Source organism: Neofelis nebulosa, chromosome 7 (genome assembly GCF_028018385.1).
Source record: "Neofelis nebulosa isolate mNeoNeb1 chromosome 7, mNeoNeb1.pri, whole genome shotgun sequence".
NCBI lineage: Eukaryota > Metazoa > Chordata > Mammalia > Carnivora > Felidae > Neofelis > Neofelis nebulosa.
In genome coordinates, this window is record NC_080788.1 from 48,782,402 (window position 1) to 48,803,855 (window position 21,454).

The window sequence follows — 21,454 nt, forward strand, 5'->3', positions numbered from 1 at the left end:
TTATTTCTAAAAGATTAATGGGAGATCAAAACAACCTTCTCCCTATTTTGGTCTTGGTGGGCATTTCTAAGGTATGATTATTCATTTCCATGGAATGGCTACATGGAACCTGTAGCCCCAAGAAAGGTCATTGAGCAACCATGAACAAGATGGAGGGCTAAAGATGGAGTCAGTATTGTCAGCATTCCTACACAAATGATCTACATGTAGCTGTAGATTTTGTGTGTCCATGGGAGGAGATGAGTTCAGGATCTTCCTATGCTGCCATCTTGGACCCCCTGATTTTTAATACAGTTAATTTGACATAGTCTGCATTCCATTATTCCCCCCACATGTGGTCGATTTCTTTAAAAAATTTTTTTATGTTGAAATAGTTACAAATTCTTGGGAAATTGCAAAAATCATATGGAGAGGTCCATTGGGCACCATACAGAAGATTCCCCCGGTGGTTACATCTTGCATAACTGCAATATAATATCAAACTCTAGAAAATGATATTGGTACAATATGCATATATACCCATATGTCATTTTTTTCAAATGTGTAGTAGATTTACACAGCCACCACCTAATTCAAGATACAGAACTGTTGTATCACCACCAAGACCTTATTCATGCTACCCCATTATAGTCATATATTTTCTTCACCACCACTGCCCTCCCCTCCCCACCACCCCGCTGCTGCCACCGACTATGCCTGGCAACCATTGATTTGTTCTCCATCTCTGTAATTTTGTTCTTTCAGGAATGTTATATACATGTAATTGTGTGTGATTCCATACATATGTAGAGTTATATGTGACCTTTAGAGTAGATTTTTTCACTCAGTGTAATGCTTTTGAGAGTCATCCAAGTTGTTGAATTTGTCAATAGTTAATTCTTTTTTATTATTGAGTAGTAGTGCATGGCATGGATTTACTGGTTGATTTCTTTTTAAATTTGCATATTATAAAATTAATTCTCTCTGATGTATATGTAGTTCTGTGGATTTTGACAAATGGATAGATTTCTATCTCTACCCTCCCAGTGTCATTCAAACACTTCTATCATCCCCAAAGTCCCCTCATGCTGCCCCTTTGTAGTCAGCCACTCACCCTTCTCCCCAAATCCCTGGAAACCACTGATTTCTTTTATGTCCTGTTAGGTTCACCTTTTCCACAATGTCATATAACTGGAATTAGGCAATATGTTACCTTTTGGGTCTGACTTCTTTCACTTAGCAAAACAAATGTAAGATTCCATATTGTTGTATGAATTGTTCCTTTTATTGCTGAATGGTATTGTTGTATTCTAGTATATGGATGTACCACAGTTGTTCATTTGCATGTTGAAAAAAATCTGAATTGTTTCCAGTTTATGGCAACTGTGAATAAAACTGCTATAAACATTTGATTACAAACTTTTATACGAACATAAATTTTCATTACTCTTAGATATCTGAGAGTAGGATGGTTGTGTCATATAGTAGATGTATGTTTCACTTGATAAGAAATTGCCAAACCATTTTGCAGAGTTGCTGCATTTTTTTGCATTTCCTCGGGTGGTGTATGAGAATTCCAGTTGTTTTGTGTCATCACCAGTACTTGCAGTTGCTTTTTGTTAATTGAAATTATTATTTAGATAATTGTGGATTCATATGCAGTTGTAAGAAATAATACAGAGAGACCCAATATACCTTGCATCTAATGTCTCCTAATGGTACATCTTGCAAAACTGTAGTACAATATCACAGGCAAAATAACAGCAATGATACAATCCACCAATCTTGTTCAGATTTCCCTACTTTTACTTGTGCTCCTGTCTGTGCATTGGTGTGTGTGTGTGTGTGTGTGTGTGTGTGTGTTTGGTTCCCTACAGTTTATCACACGTGTAGGTTTGTATGTCCAGCACCACAGTCATGATCCAGGGGAGCTCCATGACCACAAGGGTCGCTCATTTTGTCCTTTCATAAACATAACCATCTCTTTCTTGTACACCATACCTCATGCCTGACTCTGGCAACCACTAATATGTTCTCCATTTCTATAATTTTGTCATTTCAAGAATGTTACCTATACAACTCAACAATAAAAAGACAAACTCTTTAATGGACAAAGGACATCAATAGCCATTTCTCCAAAGAAGATACACAAATGAATAATAAGCACATAAAAGATGTTCAACATAATGCCATTAGGGAGATGCAAATCAAAATCGCAGTTAGGTATCCCTTCAGAGCCATGAAAATTGCTCTAATTCTTTTTAAAAAGGATAGTAAGTATCGGAAACGATGTAGAGAACTTCCAACCCTTGTACATTGCTTTTGGAAATGTAAAATGTTGTAGTGGCTGTGGGAGACAGTTGGACAGTTCCTCAAAAAGTTAAATGCAAATGCTGTATCACTTAGCAATTCTTCTTCTAAACCCGAGACAATTGAAAACATGTTCACACAAAAACTTGTACATGAATATTGAAAGCAACATTATTCATGATAGCCAAAAGGTGGTTGTTGGAAACAACCCAAGTGCCCATCCACTGATGACTAGATAAAATGTGTTCTATCTATACAGTGGGATATTATACAGACATAAAAGGGAATGAAGTACTGATACACGCTGCAACATGGATGAACCTTGAAAGCATTACACCAAATGATAGAAGCCGAGCACAAAAAGGCCACTTATTCTGTGATTCCATTTAAATGAAATATCTAGAATAGGCAAGAACATAGAGATAGAAAGCAGATTAGTGGTTCTCAGAAACTAGTGGGTATGTGGAATGGTGAGTGACTGCTAACAGGTATGGGTGTTTTTTTGTTTATTGTTTTTGTTTTTTTTTTGGAGGCGATGAAACTGTTCTGTAATGTTAAAACTTACATCTACACGAAAGCCTGCATGTGGATGTTTATAGCAGTTTTAATTACCAAAACTTGTAAGCTACTAAGATGTCCTTCAGTAGATGAATGGATCGTTGATCCAGACAATAGAATATTAGTGCTAAAAGAAGTGAACTATCAAGCCATGAAAAGACATGGAGAAACTTTAAATGTGTATTACTAAGTGAAAGAATCCAACCTGTAAAGGCTTCATACTGCATGATTCCAACTATCTACCAGTTCTGTATGATAACTGTAATGGTAGATAAATATCATTACATATTTCTCAAAACCACAGAATGTACAACACCAAGAGTTAACCCTAATATAAACTGTGGACTTTGGGTGATTGTGTCATTGCAGATTAACTGATTGTAACAAATGTACCATGCTGGTGGGGTGTTGATAGTGAGGTGGGGCGGTGCATATGTGTGGGCTTTGGGTATATGGGAACTCTCTTATTTCTGCTCAGTTTTGTTGTGAACACAAAGCTGCTTCAAAAAAAAATATCCACTTAAAAAAAAGTTCTGAAACTAGATAATGATGATTGTTGCACAACACTGTGAATATACTAAAAAAACACTGAACAGGGGCGCCTGGGTGGCTCAGTCGGTTGAGCGACCGACTTTGGCTCAGGTCATGATCTCGCAGTCCGTGAGTTCGAGCCCTGCGTCGGGCTCTGTGCTGACAGCTCAGAGCCTGGAGCCTGTTTCGGATTCTGTGTCTCCCTCTCTCTGACCCTTCCCCGTTCATGCTCTGTCTCTCTCTGTCTCAAAAATAAATGAACATTAAAAAAAATTTTTTTTTTAAAACACTGAATTGGGAATTGTGAAAGGTGAATTTTATAATATGTGAATTAAAGCACAATTGTAAAATAAGGAACGTGTTTCAAGAACATTATATAAATGGGCCCAAACAGTATATTGGGATTGGATTTTTTCACTCAGCTTAATTGCTAGAAATTCATCCAAGTTGTTGCTAGTGTCACTATTTCGTTCCCTTTTGTTGTCGAGCAGTCCTCCATGGTAGGATGTACCACAGTTTATCTCACTATTCACCTGGTAGCATTTGTCTGTTTATTTCCATTATTGGCTCTTTTGAATAAATCTGTAAACATTTGGATACAGGTTTTTATTTATTTTTACTTTTTTATTATTTTTTAATATATAATTTATTGTCAAACTTGTTTCATACAACACCCAGTGTTCATCCCAACAGGTGCCCTCCTCAATGCCCATCTGTCACTTTCCCCTCTGCCCCACCCCCATCAACGCTCAGTTTGTTGTCAGTATTTAAGAGTCTCTTATGGTTTGGCTCCCTCCCTCTCTAACTTTTTTTTTTCCTTCCCCTCCCCCCTGGTCTTCTGTTAAGTTTCTCAGGATCCACATATGAGCGAAAATATATGGTATCTGTCTTTCTGTGCCTGACTTATTTCCCATAGCATAATACTCTCCAGTTCCATCCACGTTGCTACAAATGGCCAGATTTCATTCTTTCTCATTGCCAAGTAGTATTCCATTGTATATATAAACCACATCTTCTTTATCCATTCGTCAGTTGATGGACATTTAGGCCCTTTCCATAATTTGGCTATTGTTGAAAGTGCTGCTATAAACATTGGGGTACAAGTGCCCCTATGCATCAGCGCTCCTGTATCCCTTGGGTAAATTCCTAGCAGTGCTATTGCTGGGTCATAGGGTAGATCTATTCTTAATTTTTTGAGGAACTTCCATACTGTTTTCCAGAGCGGCTGTACCAGTTTACTTCCCACCAACAGTGCAAGAGGGTCCCTGTTTCTCCACATCCTCTCCAGCGTCTGTAGTCTCCTGATTTGTTCATTTTAGCCACTCTGACTGGCATGAGGTGGTATCTCAGTGTGGTTTTGATTTGTATTTCCCTGATGAGGAGTGACGTCGAGCATCTTTTCATGTGCCTGTTGGCCATCTGGATGTCTTCTTTAGAGAAGTGTCTATTCATGTCTTCTGCCCACTATTTCACTGGATTATTTGTTTTTCAGATGTGGAGTTTGGTGAGTTCTTTATAGATTTTGGATACTAGCCCTTATTACCCAGTATGTCATTTGCAAATATCTTTTCCCATTATTTTGGTTGCCTTTTAGTTTTGTTGATTGTTTCCTTTGCAGTGCAGAAACTTTTTGTCTTGATGAGGTCCCAATAGTTTATTTTTGCTTTTAATTTCTTTACCTTTGTAGATGTGTCAAGCAAGAAATTGCTGCAGCTGAAGTCACAGAGGTTTTTCCCTGCTTTCTCCTCTAGGGTTTTGATGGCTTCCTGTCTCACGTTTAGGTCCTTCATCCATTTTGAATTTATTTTTGTGAATGGTGAAAGAAAGTGGTCTAGTTTCATTCTTCTGCATGTTGCTGTCCAGTTCTCCTAGCACCATTCGTTAAAGAGACTTTTTTCCATTGGATATTCTTTCCTGCTTTGTCAAAGATTAGTTAGCCATACATTTGTGGGTCCAATTCTGGATATAGGTTTTTAAATAAACATAAGTTTTCATTTCTCTGGGATAAATGCTTGAGTGAAGTTACTGAGTTATATGGTAATTGTATGTTAGCTTTATAACAAACTACCAAACTGTTTTCCAGAGTTGCTCTATCATTTTACATTCCCACCCAGCAAACAATTTCTCACCAACATTTGGTTTTCCATTATTTTTCATTTTAGCCATTGTAATAGGTTTGTAGTGATCTGTCGTTGTAATTTTAATCTGCATTTCCTGAATGCTAATGATAGTGAACATCTTTTCATGTGCTTATTCCTTCCAAATACAGAATTTAGTTAAGCCTGTAGATTCTTCTACCATTTTACCTGTGATACAAAAGAGAAACAAATTAAATGGTATCCTGGAGAAGCAGTCAAATTCAGAATGTAGGACATTCTACGGGCTACATGTACTAATTTCTACAACAAATCAATGGCTTGAGGGGAAAAATGTGTGTATGGGATGACTATTACAGAACTTATAACTAGATGCCACATGTGGACCTTGTTTGGATTTTGATTTGAAAAAGCAAACTAAAAGCATCTTTGAGACAATTGGGAAAACCTGAAAATGGACTACACCTTACTAAGGAATAACTGTTATTTAGACATGTTAATGGTATGGTTGTTATATGAGATGAAATTCTTATCAGATAGAGATCAATACTGAATTACTTACATGGTAATGACATATCTAGGATATGTTTTAAATAGTCTAGCAAAAAAGAACAAAGAAAAAAATGAAATTGGAGTAGAAGAGCAAAGAAAAAAGGTTGACAAAATATTGGTAGTTATTGAAAATGAGTAATGCTACTTGAGGGTGTATTTTAATATTCTTACTACTTAAGATATCTGACATTTTCTATGGTAAAATGTTTGGGAAAGTGTTGATTGAAATAGCGTTTTGTATTTTAAAATAAAACACAAATGGTTGTTGCTCCGAAGGCACTTGAAGTTTTCTGTTACAAAACAGAGTTTTCCTTGAGGAAAAAATATATCTGATTCTGAAGGACAAATAATTGAAGTTTCTGTTTTAAAAAAATTCAGGCAGAAGAAAACAAAAGATTGAGGGAACTTCAGATTGAACAAGAAGAAAAATTGGCTATGGAATTGGCCAAACTAAAACATGAAAGTCTAAAGGATGAGAAGATGAGGCAACAAGTAAGAGAAAACAGGTATCTTGGCCTTTATAAATTTCAGTTATTTTGTTTTTGCCTTTAAGCTATTTATGTTATGCTTGGCACCTGAAAGTGAAATTTCTTTCTTTGTATCATTGCACTTAGTTAATATTTTGTCTGGAAATGCTTATTGCTTTAAGTCCTGTATATATTCATTTGAGAAAAGAAGTTGTATTCAAAGTAGTGTTTAAGGTGAAAATAAATATCACTTTCTTATCTTTCCTCTAAATGTAATTTTTTAAATGACCTAAAAAATAGACTCATGAATCCTACTCTTAAGTGAAACCTTACATAATTGAATTTTCTACCCCAGTATTACTGGAAAGTGGCTGGTCAACTATGGGTCAACACCTCTAGTGATTGCCATAGAACTTCTTTTTTCATTCAGCTGTAACTCTGAATATCTTTCTCCCATATTGTTTCAAAATTAATTTCCTTGTAACTTTCATGAATTTATCTCATTTCTGCTATCTAATAAAAAACAAACAAATTTAGTGCTTATTTAGGATATCCTTTCATATTTATGAATCCCATAAATGTTTTATTCTATAAGTTAAACATCCTTCATTCCTTCATTTGTTTCACATATAGTATAATTTCAAGCTTCACAAACATCCTGGTTCTCTTCTGTAGATATAATTTACATGATTATTGGTCCTTAACAAAATATTACCCCCATAATTATGTGTAATGCTCCAGGGTATTGCTTAATACCCGTAGTAGAGGGACTGTTAACCACATTGTTCTAAAATATGTTTCTTAATGTTGCCTAAGACAGAATTACTTATTAGGAGCAGCCATGTCACGCTGTTGGTTAAAACTCAGGGCTAACTAAATACCCATCCTATACTTACATAGTTGAATATAATAGATATTTATTTACTTTGATAATTGTTACATTTTTTCTTAACTGAGCCAAACTTCCTGTAGGACTATGACCCATGGGTGACCTTCAGGGATTGTAAACTTCATTAATTTATATTTATATGTTTGACAGATGTACCCATGTGTGTTTTTCTGGGTCTATAACTTTTATCAAATTCTTTTACTAATTCTTAAAGATTTAAAATTGCCACTAATGTCTTCGTATTGTTCTAGTTGCAAACTGTCTTTTTGGACATTAATTCTCCAATCATATGAGCTATCCCTTGTGGTTTTATGTTGTCTGAAGATGAAACAAATATTTCATCATATTTTTGTCTAATTCACTGATCTAAAAATGAAATGGAGGAACTTTCTACTTCTAGCAATTTTTAGACAAAGTGATTCCAATAATTGCTCCCTCTGAGAACAGGTTATCTGGAGAAAGTATAAAGGTCAGATCTGGGAAAGAAGAAAACCAGAATGGTAAGCTTGGCATTTGAAGCTGCATTTCTTTTGGAAGCTTTGCTGATTCCAAGAGTATGGCTGAGAGTTAAGAACTGAAGCAGAGCTTAGCCAATAAGCATATGGCAAGGTGTTCAACATTTTAATAAACTTTATGTTTAAGATTTTTGCACCTTCGTATATGTTTTACTTCACTAATACAGAATTCAATTTGATTTTATTAGAAAGAAACAGATGAAGAGAGTCATGTGCAAGCAGGCCAGTGGAAAATATCCAGAATGAAGCACAGAGAGACAAAAAGATAGAAAAATACAAAAGAAAGCTTGAAAGAGATAAGGGCTTTCTATCTCTTTGAAGAGATATTGGCCAAGAATGTCCAAAAATGATGAAAGACATAAAGCCACAGGTTAAAACACAACAAATGTTGAAAACTATACCTGTACTTATCCTAGTCAAACTTTTGAAATCCAACAATAAATAAAACTATGAAAATCACAAAAGCAGCTCCTCAAAAGACTATTACGTTCAGAGGAGCAACAATCAGAAGTACAACTCGATTTTGAAAGTAACAGTGAAAGCGAGAAGTCCATGTATTGAAAGGGCTGAAAGAAAATAATGGCCCATCTAGAATACTATATTTTTGAAAATTTTCTTCAAATTTAAGGCAGAAGTCATTCAGCTGAGTGCTTTTTCAAATAGCGTATGCTACTTCTTAGCAGTGTCAAACTGCTAAGAGTTTTTAATTTTGTGCATAAGCCGTGATGGAATTGTGACTGATGTGCAGAGAGGGACCAGTTTTCTGGTCAGTGTTTTCATCTGCAAATTGGCAGTTCTCAAATCAAGGAAATATTTGCAGTGGTACTCAAAATACATCCTAAGTGATTAAAAACCATGTATAGTAAGATTAGCCTCTTTAAATCTAAAAGAAATGAATTTTTAAAACCCAAGGTAAATTTTTAAAGCTCATTGACATTTATTTTGAAAATAATTGACTTTGAAAGTCATGAGATTCTTTGTTATTTGATCTTTGAACACATGATTTTTTAATCCAAGAAAATATTTAAAAGACAGTTTAATTTTATCACTGCTTTTACCTTGAGATGGGACAATCACTTCCTATTTTTATTTTTTTATTTTTTTAGTCACTTCCTATTTTTAGAAGTCTTTTTTAAAATTATACCACAGATCAATAATTATGTGTGATTAATAATTTCAGTTATTTAAAATTATGCTTAATTATATAATTAATTATACAATTTATAATTACATAATTAGCAGCTATACATGTACTATATATTTAATATATAGTTTTATAAAAGCAAAAACAAGTATCTCATATATAATTGATAGTTAAGTTTAGCAAACACTGGCTCAAAGAGGAGACAGAGATAGGCTTCCTTTATTAAACACATAGCCACTTTGTTCCTGATGGCGGTACAGTTCGAACAGTCAAAGGTTCATAGCAACCAAGTGAATGCTGAATCAAGAAAAAGGCAACTTATAAATGGCAGCAAAGCTTTGTAGTTTTTTCATTTGTCCTTGCTCCATCCCCTCCCAGCTCTAAGGCAGTCTTGAAAGTAGTAGCCTATATTGTGAGTATCTGTCCCTCATTCTGGAGAGAGGAGAGCAGATCAGATCTTATTAGAAAATTATTATGTATGTATGTATGTTTGAACCTACCTGGTAGCTACCTGTAGGATTGACACAAGATGCTCATCTCTGTTACACATAACTCCTAACCAACTCAGACTAGAAAAGCAGATTACATCTCTGATAAGATTTTAATATCCTTGGGGCGCCTGGGTGGCTCAGTCAGTTAAGTGTCTGACTTCTGCTCAGGTCATGATCTCACAGCTGCATCAGGCTCTGTGCTGATAGCTCTGTGCTGATAGCTCAGAGTCTGGAGCCTGCTTCAGATTCTGTGTCTCCCTCTCTGTTTCTGCCCCTCCCTGTCCATTCTCTCTCTCTCTCTCTCTCTCTCTCTCTCTCTCTCTCTCTCTCTCTCTCTCAAAATAAACATTAAAAAACTTAAAAAAAGAGAATTTAATATCCAGAATATATAAATGATTCCTACAATTCAACAGTTTGGACATAGGCAAAGTACTTAAGAGATTTCTCCAAAGAAGACAGACAAGGGGCAATAAGCGCATGAAAAAAACACTCAACATCATTAAGTCATTAGGGAAATTGATAGGATAGCTTTAATAAAAAAATGGAAAGTAAATGCTGGTGAAGATGTGGATAAATTGGAACCCTTGGACATTGCTGGTAGGAACATAAAATGGTGCAAGCACTGTGGAAAATAGTTTGACGATTCTCAAAAAGTTAAATATAGAACTGCCGTATGATCTATCTAGGTAGATACCCACAAGGATTGAAAATTGAGGCTTAATCAGATATTTGTACATTAATGTTTAATGCAGCATTATTCACAATAGCAAAAGGTAGGAACAACCCTGTTGTCCATCAACAACTTTGGTATGTATATACAGTGGAATATCATTCAGTTATGAAAAGGAATGAAGTTCTAATACATGCTACAATATGGCTGAACCTTGAAAGCAATATGTTAAGTGCAGTAAGCCAGACACAACAGGATAAATTACTGTGTAAATCCACTTATGTGAAATAACTAGAACAGGTAAATTTATAGAGACAAAAAGTAGTAAGAGATTACCAGAGGCTAGGAAAAGAGAGGAATGGGAAGTTACTGCTTAAATGAGTACAGCATTTCTATTTAGAATGATGAAAAAGTTTTAGAAATAGTGATGATCGTTGTAGAACATTGTGAATGCAACTAACACCACTGAATTGTACACTTAAAATAGTTAAAAATGGCAAATTTTTCTTTTTTGTATTGTACCACAATAAAAAAATTATAATATGAAAACCCTCAAACTTATGAGGTTTAGCTAAAGCTGTTGCTCAAGAGTAATTTATAATCTGAAATGACTATTAGAAATGAAGGCTCAATCTGGATATTAGAGAATGTACACCAAATTTCCATCTGGAATGATTATAAAAAGAATGTAGCAAGAGAATAATAAGAGCAGAAACAAATGAATTAGAATGTAAACATAAAGTAGAATGAAATCCAGAATTGTGCCTTTAAAAAGGCTAATAAAATTGATTACCTCTGGTTAGAATGGTATAGTGTAAAAGAGAATGAATGCATAAATAAACAATTTTAGGAATGGATGATAAGATATCACTGTAGATCATACAATTGTTTACTAGATCATAACAAGATATTGTGAATAATTGGATACAAATAAATTTGAAAATTAGATAAATTCTTAAATAGAACTATTTACCAAACTGGCATATGTAGAAACAGAAACATAAATGTTTCTATAACTTTTGAAGATATTACACCTATAATTAACCTTTTTAACAAAGAAACCTACATAGCTAGGTGGTTGGTGAATTTTACCAAACATTCAAATAATAACCCCAATCTCACATAGTTTTGCAGAGTGGGAAAAGAAGAAACACTTTCCAATTGATTGTAATCAGATCAGTACCTGAGTAGTGTAAGAAAGAACATTATAGACTAATTTTTCTCTTGAATTTAGCTACTGTAATCTGAAATTAGTTAATGTCAAATCCAACAGTGTGTGAGAAAGATAAAAATCTGACTAAATTTAACTTATTCTAAGAATACAAACTTGTTTTAACATTAGAAAATCAGTAAGTGTAATTCATCCGATGAACAGAATATAATAGAAAAACTGTATGAGCAGAAAAAAACCAATTGGTAGAAATCAACATCACTCTAAGATTAAAAGAGGATTAGCAAATTAGGAATAAAAGGAGTTTACAGTAACATCATACTTAATGGTAAACATTAAACACTTTACTTATATTAAGAAGACAGGAATGCTTGCTATAACAGCTTCTCTTAATAATTGTATTGGGCACACTAGCCAGTGCAATAAGGCAAGAAAAGTAAATGAAAGTTGTTAGGATTGTCAGTAAAGAAATAGAACTTTCATTATTACCAGATGATATGATTGTGTATGTAGAGAATCCAAAAGAATTTATGTATAAATTATAAAAATAAGTTCAGCAGTGTTGTTGGATGTGAAGTCAATATACAACATTAATTGTATTTCTGTAAATTAGCAACAATTAATGAAAGTTTTAAAATAATTTGTACAAGAGCATAGAAAAGTAAGTAACTAATGAAAGAGGTGTAAAACCTCAACACTGAAAAAAAACTATTATCAATAGAGTTTTTAAAAACCTAAATAATTGGAAGGATGTGCCATGTTTATAAAATTGAAGACTCAGTATTGTAAACATGTCAAACTGATATATAAATTCAGTATAATCCTAATCAGAATCTCAGCCAGTATTGTTTATTATGACATTTGACAAGCTTATTCTAAAATGTATATGGAAATGCAAAGTACCTAGAATGGCTAAGACAGTCTTTAAGAAGACCAAAATTGGAGACTTATTCTTTAGGATATGAATACTTATTATAAAGCTATAATAATTAAGATATTGTGGTTTTAGCATAGAATAAACAAATGGATTGATGAAATAGGATGGTGCAGATCTTTTCAACCAGAAAATTTAAACCCTAATGGCCCACGGCATTTGTAATGAATTAACTTACTTCCTGTGGATCTAAAACAATGCCTGCTATGTACCGTCTATGAGAGAATTAAAATATAGACTCCGTTTTCTGTGAGGCTTAGTTCTCTTATGGAACCCCAGCTGAGGAATGATGGGATGGGATATTCAAAAATGGATCCATGCATATATGCACACTTAAACTTTATGACACTGCAGATCCCTGGCACTACAATGGTAGTGCAGAACATTCAGAAATGGACATCTTTATAAAATGGTACTGCATCAATTAAATAGCCATATATACAAAAACGAACTTGATTTTTTACCTCACTCTACACACAGAATTCAATTCTTGAATGATTATAGTCTAAAAGTCAATGGTGAAACAAAATTTTGAGAGACTAACAAAAGAAAATAACTTTATGTCTGTGCAGTAGGCAACATTTCTTAAAACATGACACAAAAGTCATTGACAATGAAGAAACAGATGGGTGAAATAGAAAACTTCTCTTCATCTAAAGAAACAGCTATAAGAGTAAGTACAGACTGGAATAAAATATTTGCAATGATTGTAACTAACAAGAGACTTATATTAAGAACATACAAAGAACTCTTCTGTAACAAGAAGCAGACAATTTAGTCTAAAAGTGGGCAAAAAATTCTTGAACAAAAACTTCACAGAAGATGAACGACTTCACAGAAATGATTCAAACATATGAAAAGGTCTGAGTTTCATTTTATTAGGGAAACAAATTAAAACCACAGTGATATTTTACCCACAAGAGTGGTTAAAATGAAAAAGAATGACACGACTAAAAAGTGTTGCTGGGATGTGTAGCAGTGGGGGTACTGAAGCACTATGAGTGTAAATCTCTGTACAGAGCATGGAAAGCTGGCATTTTCTATGAAATTTGAATACAGCCTACCCTGTGACTCAGAAATCTCATTCCTAGGTATATATCCAATAGAAATCTGTGCATTTGTCCTTCAAATGAAAGTCATTTATTTGCATGTTAGTTGTTTGGAATTTGATGCACTTTGTTTTGGAGAGGTAATATTATAAATTGGGATTGAGTATGTACATTGGCTTACTAATATTAGTAACTAACTCTAATCCAACAAAAACTCCTGTAAATATGTCAGCTCCTTAGAGTAAAATATGTGGACTAACCTAGAAACTTAATCCTCATTTATATTATTACTTTTATGAAAGAAGGCAATCTTGTGTCACATACATTTACAACTACAACAGTGAGGGCAAGAAGGACACATCACAATACCAAGAATAGCTCTCTTCCCTACCCATGATTGTCTCTTTGGAGGTGTAGGGTACTTCTAAATTGTTTATAATTAGGTGAGTGCCTCTGTTCTAGTAAGAATTAAGATGTGCTTTAAATTTTTTTTTTTAATTTAACTTAATTTTTTGAAACAGCATGCACGAGTCAAGGAAGGGGAGAGGGAGAGGGTGACAGAGAATTTTAAGCAGGCTCCATGATCCACGCGGGGGCTCCCACGACCTTGGGATCATGATCTGAGCTGAAATTAAGAATCAGATGCTCAACTTATAGAGCCACCCCAGTGCCCCAAGATGTGCTTCTAAGTGACATCTAAGTACCCTTCTGACTCAGAATTCTCATATTCAGAAATATGACTGGCACATTAAAATGAAAAGTTGTGTATGGCATATTATTTTCCACTATAGTTAGGGAAGGGATAGATTGAAAAGCAGTTCAGAGGTTTTCTGAGGGTGATCCTCATTTTTAACAGGTAAGTAAACAAGCCCAGAGAAGTGAAGCAAACTTGCCCATGGTCATTCCTCTCCATCATTAATCATCAAAAAATAGTCATGGCTTTCAGAGGGTTTACAACCCCTCCACTATAGTTCTTGTAGCTCAATAGTGTCAGTAGCTGGACAGAAATTTTAACCAATATTGCTAAAGCATCTTCTCTGAGTCAGGCACTGGCAAAAAGATTTTTAGTGATGATTATTGGAAATAAAACAGTTGTTTTGTCTGGAAAATTAATTATAATGCCTCATTTTCATTCTGATTTTTCTTTGGATGAAGAGAGAAAAGAGTATTAACTTTCAAGATATTTAATATAAATATACATTTAGAAAAAAATTATTTTAAATTTCAGGTACAGATTTTTAAGATGAAAATGTGGTCCTCAATTTTAAATTTCTGTCTTTTTTTTTTAAACAGTATTGAGCTCAGAGAATTGGAGAAGAAATTAAAAGCAGCTTACATGAATAAAGAAAGGGCAGCTCAGATTGCAGAGAAGGATGCCATTAAACATGAGCAAATGGTAATCATGTTTCTGGTCATTATGTTTTCTATATTTTTAGCTTCATTTAGAAAACCAACAATAGACCAATTTTTTGAAAATTGCTACATACTATGAAGAATTTACACTGCTAGATTTCTTAAATACTTTTATGCTTTTCAGATCCTTAAGGTATAGAAACTCAGAAATTATTCAATAGTGAGCCTTGTTTAATTTAATATTAGAGCCTTTCAGAGACACAAAGAATGTGGTTGCTGTTTAGAATGAATAACTATACTCAGTAAGTCTGAGCATTCTTTGTGGTCTCTGACTGATAATTCTTTGACAAACCAATACAGTACAAGTTGTTAGTGTGATCAATTCATTTTAGAATGTTACTAGATTTTGCATTTGTTAAATGTTTTAAAAAGTGATTTAAGCAGGAAACTTTCCTGTTTTGTAAGTAGCTATCTCTATCTTTTTTCCTCTGTTTATTCCCTTTTCTAACTCCTGACATACTGCCAGATTCAGGGCAAGAGTTACTCTTGGGCAAAGGAGTTTTAGACACACTCACTAGTGGTGCTACAGTAAATGTAAAATAGGGTTTATTGAGTTAATTCTGAAAAGCAGTGTACACACCATCACTTGAGCCCTCATGGTCCCCTGGAAAGGCTAGACATCGATGAAAAGGTCTGATTGCAATAGTACACAATCTTAGAAGTTCTTTTCTCTCGTTTCTCTATTAATACATAGAGCATTTTGGTTGTAGAGTTTCCTCTCTCTTGGATCCCTTTCAAGGATTATAAGCTATTAAAAAGAAGAGGTAGAGGTAAATGTTGTGGCTTTTAAAGTTATATTTTAGGTTAAAAAGAAAAAAAAACAAGTTGCAGAAAAATCAAGTTGGAGAGAAATACACATCACAGACCGTCTTTATTTTTTAAAAACTGTATATTAACATATGTGTATATATATCAACACATATATGTTGATGCACACATACAATTAGAGGAATAATATCAAAATACTTAACCAGCACAATGCAACATAGGCATCTCATAAGAATAGATGCTGGCCACAGTGATGTGCATGCATGTGTGTTAGTATAGGAAAAGTCTGAAGGGTTGCACAGCATGCTGTTAACTGGGATTGCCTTTGGCGTGGCAGGTGGTAGGAGAGCATGAGGAGACCTCATTTCCTAAGCCATGTAGTTCTTTTCTACCCTTTCAAAAATAAAGTGTAACTGGGGCAACTGGGTGGCTCAGTTGGTTAAGCTGAGCTAAGAGTTGGTCCAACTCTTGATTTTGGCTTAGGTCATGATCTCATGCTTCGTGAGATCAACCCCACATCCTTGTGAGATTTTCTCTCTCCCTCTCTGCTCCTCCCCTCATGTTCTCTCTTTCTTTCTCTCTCAAAATAAATAAAAACAAAAATAAAGTAGAACATGAACAGTGTACTCTTTGACCAGTAGTTTGCAGTTTTATTCTGATCATTGAAGTTTTTCCAGGTAGTTGTACATTTAAGCCTGACTCCTGAAAGAATTGCCACTATTTTCTAAATAAAATGAGTCCACAAAAATTAAAGTCAAATAGTCCTACAACTTGACTAGGTGTCAAGATACCTAGGTGCCAATATGGGCTCTGTCTGTCTGAACTTTAGTCTTCTTAAATCTGTGAAATGAGAACATTGTATGTCTATAAGTGTGTGGCAGTGTGTACATAACTGTTTTTGTCATTTCACGTTTTTTTAAAGAACCCAATACAACACGTGCTAAGAAAGTAGAAGAGAAAGAATTTTGGTCAAGTCATATTAATAGTGTATATGTTAAAAACCTCAATTAGATTAGGAATGGCATTCACATTCACATTTTAATCTTTTCTTGTCTATTTGATGCTATTTGGTATGTGATCATAATGGTCAAGGGTAATAAAAATTGCCTCAATATATTTAATTTACAATTTATTTTGTTAAGTGATTTCAAAATGCTCAAAACAAATAAGAGGTTTAACCTAGTTAAGAAGTAAGATTGTCTCTAACTCAGAGGGAATGGTCTTGAATGAGTGAATTAAAAGCTACAGAAAACAGACACAATGATATATGTGACTCTTTTAAGTTAAAGTGATTATAAAGGGCATTTAATAAATGAGAAATGAGAGACTTCAAAGGCTGGTGGCAAGAAAGAAAGTTTAGGCTGAGAGAAACTTCAGAGTTGCTCAGAGCTGGTTAATAGGAGACTTGTCTGAAAAAGAGTACAATCCTTACTGTAAAGGGCAGCTGATACATAATGGAGCTAAAAATTGCCTACATGACTTTTAAATAAAAGGAAAAGATTACTACTGCTTTTTTAAAAAACAGTTATTAATAAAGTGCTTCTAATTTTTTCAAATTTTTGCTGTTTTCCAAATGCGGAGTTTTTCTAATTTTCTCACACGTGGAGTTATTAGTTACACTTATATTGTATTTCCTTGAGATCTACTTGAAGGAATGGGAAAGCATCTTTAGGGTTTGACTCATCATTCAAACCCTTCAAGTAACAGTGACTTACCTTTGCATTTACCTGGACAGATGAAAATATTTTATGCAGTACACTTTATAATATTCAATTTCACCTGTTTTGAAATATTCTATCATACTGCACTCACATTTGAAAGTAGAAAGATGAATTTTGTTTTCATAACAGAAACGTGATGCTGAAATAGCCAAAATCATGATGGAAGAACACGAGAGAGCAATAAAGGAAGAGAATGCTGCAGAGAACAAACGGAATAAAGTAAAAGCACAGTATTATCTTGACTTGGAGAAACAACTTGAGGAACAAGAAAGGAAAAAGCAGGAAGCTTATGAGCAATTACTGAAAGAGAAACTCATGATTGATGAAATTGTTAGGAAAATCTATGAAGAAGATCAATTGTAAGTTTATCCCAGTTTCTTTACATGCCTAAAAATTGAGATGAGATTTATGTCAGGCTTGTTGTGAAGAGGAGAAGCACTTGAACAGTGCTGAATACATACTAAGTCCTCAGGAAGTATTACGATCACATAAACGGAGTCCAACTCCTGTTTATCTTTGTGAGCATGATAATTATCCGGTAACAAATGCTTATTAAGTAACAGAATGATTGAACCTTTGTTTTTCTTAAATGTGCCCATATCGTGTCAGAGGACTTGTCTTCTGATCATTTCTTTGCTAGACAACTGAAGTATAGTGTACTGCTAGGCTTATGTAAACAGGTTGGTGCCTTTCTGAAGTGAGAGGCATAAAACTTCATTAATAGGTTAGAGGAAAGGTATAAGTAGTATTTTACTTGGAAAATTCATACCTGTCATTATATTTAGAAGTACATAGTGGACACTCAAAATGTTTGTGGTATGAATGAATGAATAAACTATAAATAGAAAGGCTGTTTTTTCCCACATTATCAACTGAAGGAAATGACACATTTTTATATTTATATTATTTCTTGTACTATAAAACTGTACTCAACTATTGCTTTTTTAGGGAAAGACAACAAAAGTTAGAAAAAATGAATGTAACTCGAAGGTACATAGAAGAGTTTCAGAAAGAGCAGGCTCTCTGGAGAAAAAAGAAACGTGAGGAGATGGAAGAAGAAAACAGAAAAATCATAGAGTTTGCCAACATGCAGCAACAAAGAGAAGAAGATCGAATGGCAAAAGTTCAAGAAAATGAGGAAAAAAGGCTGCAGCTTCAGAATATGGTATTAAAATAGCCACTTCTTTAACATTGGAGAAATTCAGAAATACTTGATATAGAATTTGTTTCTTATTAATGTTTGTGTGTTTCTTTAAAAATCTAATAGCTGACTCAGAAATTGGAAGAAATGCTGCGGCAACGTGAAGATTTGGAACAAGTGAGACAAGAATTATACCAGGAAGAACAAGCTGAAATACATAAGATGAAACTAAAAGTAAGTTTTGGAAATGGAAAGAATGATTAACATAGAGAAGAATATCATTTTGAGATGAAGCAGTAGAAAAATAGTAGATTTAAACCCAGCCATATTGATAATTACATTATGTGTAAATAGCATAATCACTGCAATTAAAAGAGAAATTTTCAGGCTGGATAAAAAAGTCATACCTAGGTAACAGTTCACAAACTGCATAGAAAGTATGATTCAACTGTGTTATCTATAAGACACACAATTTAAATATGAAGACATATAGTTTAAAAACAAAACGATGGAGAGAGATATACTAAACACTAATCAAAAGCAAGTGGTGTTGGAAATCATGGTAAATTCATCTAGAGGATATAATAGTCCTAAAGGGTGGATGAGCCTAAATAAAGCTTTAAAATGCATGAAGTAAAACTGAAAGGAGAAAGAGACAAATCCATAATTATAGTTGAAGATTTCAGTATCCCTTCTCATTAATATATAGAATAAGTAGTCAGAAAACCACAGGATATATGTTCAACAACATCAAAAACCTTGACCACAAGTCAAGATGATTGGCCAGTTTTCTAATTGTGTTGTTAATTTATCGTAGAGTTTTGAGAGTTCTTTATGTATTATAGATATTAGTCATTTGTCAGGTATGTGGGTTTCATATATTTTCTCTTGGTCTATAGCTTGTCTTTTTATCTTTTTAACAGGGTCTTCTTCCAAGCAAATGTTTTCAGTTTCTCTGAGGTCCAATTTGCTAATTTCATTTTTTTTTAGATCATACTTTGGTATCAATTCTAGGAAGTCTTTGCTTAGATCCTGAAGAATTTCTCCTTTTTTTCCTAAAACTTTTTGCCTTTTCCATTTAAGTCTGTGATCTATTTTCAGTTACTATTTTGTGTGGGATGTGAAACTTAGGTCAAAGATTTTTGCTTTTAGATATTTAGTTGCTCTACATCATTTGTTGAAAAGATTTTCTATCCTACATTGAATTGCTTTTGCAACTTTATTAAAACACAGTTAAGTATATTTGTGTGGATCTGTTCCTGGGATCTCTATTTTGTTCTGTTGATCTATGTATCTGTCCCTCCACCAATACCAGACAGTTTTGGTTACTGTAGCTATGTAATGCTTCAAATTTGCTTTAGCCTTTTCATACATATTTTTTAAATTTTTTTTAATGTTTATTTATTTTTGAGACAGAGAGAGACAGAGCATGAACGGGGGAGGGTCAGAGAGAAAGGGAGACACAGAATCTGAAACAGGCTCCAGGCTCTGAGCTGTCAGCACAGAGCCTGACGTGGGGCTTGAACTCAGACCGCGAGATCATGACCTGAGCCGAAGTCGGACACTTAACTGACTGAGCCACCCAGGCACCCCAGCCTTTCCATACATATTTTTGAATAATCTTGTCTCTAAGTACAAGTAAGTCTTCTAGGATTTTGAGAGGAATTGCATTAAATCTAAGTATCAATTTGGGGAGAACTGACGTGTTCACTGTTGAGTCTACCAGTCCATGAACATAGTATGATTCTCCATTTATTTAGATCATCTTTGTATTTTTTCTTATGTTTCATAGTTTTCATCGTACAAATCCTGTATGTGCTTTGTTTTTATATTTAAGTATTTCTTTTTTTTGAATAATTGTAAATGGAATTTTAGTTTTAATTTCAGTGTCCACGGACTCATTACTAGTGAATTCACTTTTTTTATATTTATCTTGTATCTCACAACTTTGTACTGTAGGAGTTGTTTTTCTTTTTTTTTTTTTTTACCTACCCAGTTATGTTTTCTGAGAATAGGGACAGTTTTAATTCTTTTTTATCTGTATCCTTTTTATTTCCTTTTCTTGCCTTACTGTTCTGGCTAAAACTTCTAGCATTGTCTACCACTGTGATGAGTAACAGTGATGAGATAGATATCGGCTTTCTTTGTTGTCTATCTTCAGGGAAAGCATTTTGTTAATTGTAGTTCTGTAGATAGATGCTCTTTATTAAGTTGAGGAAGTTCTCTTCTAACCCTATTTTCTGAAGATTTTTATCATGAAGAGATATGAAGTTTGTCAAATGCTTTTTTATATCTATAGATATCTATATCTATCTATCTATATAGATATCTATTTATATCTATAGATAACGTTGTGTGTTTTTTCTTTACTTTGGCGGGTTACATTTATTTTTTTTTGAATATTGAACCAGTCTGATTACTGGAATAAATCCCACTTTGCATTGGTGTATAAGTCTTTTAATATATGGCTGGATTCTATTTTCTAATATTATGCTAAGGATGTTTTCATCCATATTCATGAGGAATATTGCTTTTTAGTTTTCTGTTTTCATATTGGTATCAGGGTATTCTGATCTTCATAAAATAAATGCAGAAGTGTTCCCTCTTATGTTTTCTGGAAGATTGTGTAAAATTGGTTTTAATGCTTTGTTAAAATGTTTGGTAGTCTTTTCCAATGAAACCATCTGGCCCTGGAGTTTTATTTTTGAGAGCTTTAAATTATTAATTCAGTGTCCTTAATAGTTGTAGATTAATTCAAATGATCTTATTTCATATTTGGTTACTATTAGTGACTTGTGTTTGAGAAAGTGATCCCTTTTGTCTAAGTTGTCAAACGTGTATGTAGAATTATTCATACTGTTCCCTTATTATCCTTTTGATGTCTGCAGGGTCTCCAGTGCTATCCCATGTTTCATTCCTGATATTGGTAATTTGTTTCTTTGTTTTTTTGGTCACTCTTGCCTCAGGTTTTTCAAGTTTACTGACTTCTTGAAGTATAATTGACATATAAACTTGTAAGATATTTAAAGCATTATGGTGATTTGATATATGTTTA

The 21,454-nt window shown here is 33.9% G+C and overlaps 1 protein-coding gene across 1 annotated transcript in view; it reads left to right on the plus strand.

Annotated features, from left to right (window-relative positions):
• MNS1 (meiosis specific nuclear structural 1) overlaps nucleotides 1–21,454 on the plus strand; it is a 47,402-nt gene that overhangs the window by 12,989 nt on the left and 12,959 nt on the right. The window contains exons 3-7 of the mRNA XM_058737637.1: nucleotides 6,405–6,532; nucleotides 14,650–14,752; nucleotides 17,388–17,617; nucleotides 18,207–18,423; nucleotides 18,526–18,633. Coding sequence (XP_058593620.1) covers nucleotides 6,405–6,532; nucleotides 14,650–14,752; nucleotides 17,388–17,617; nucleotides 18,207–18,423; nucleotides 18,526–18,633 — 786 coding nt within the window. The remainder of the gene's footprint in view (nucleotides 1–6,404; nucleotides 6,533–14,649; nucleotides 14,753–17,387; nucleotides 17,618–18,206; nucleotides 18,424–18,525; nucleotides 18,634–21,454) is intronic.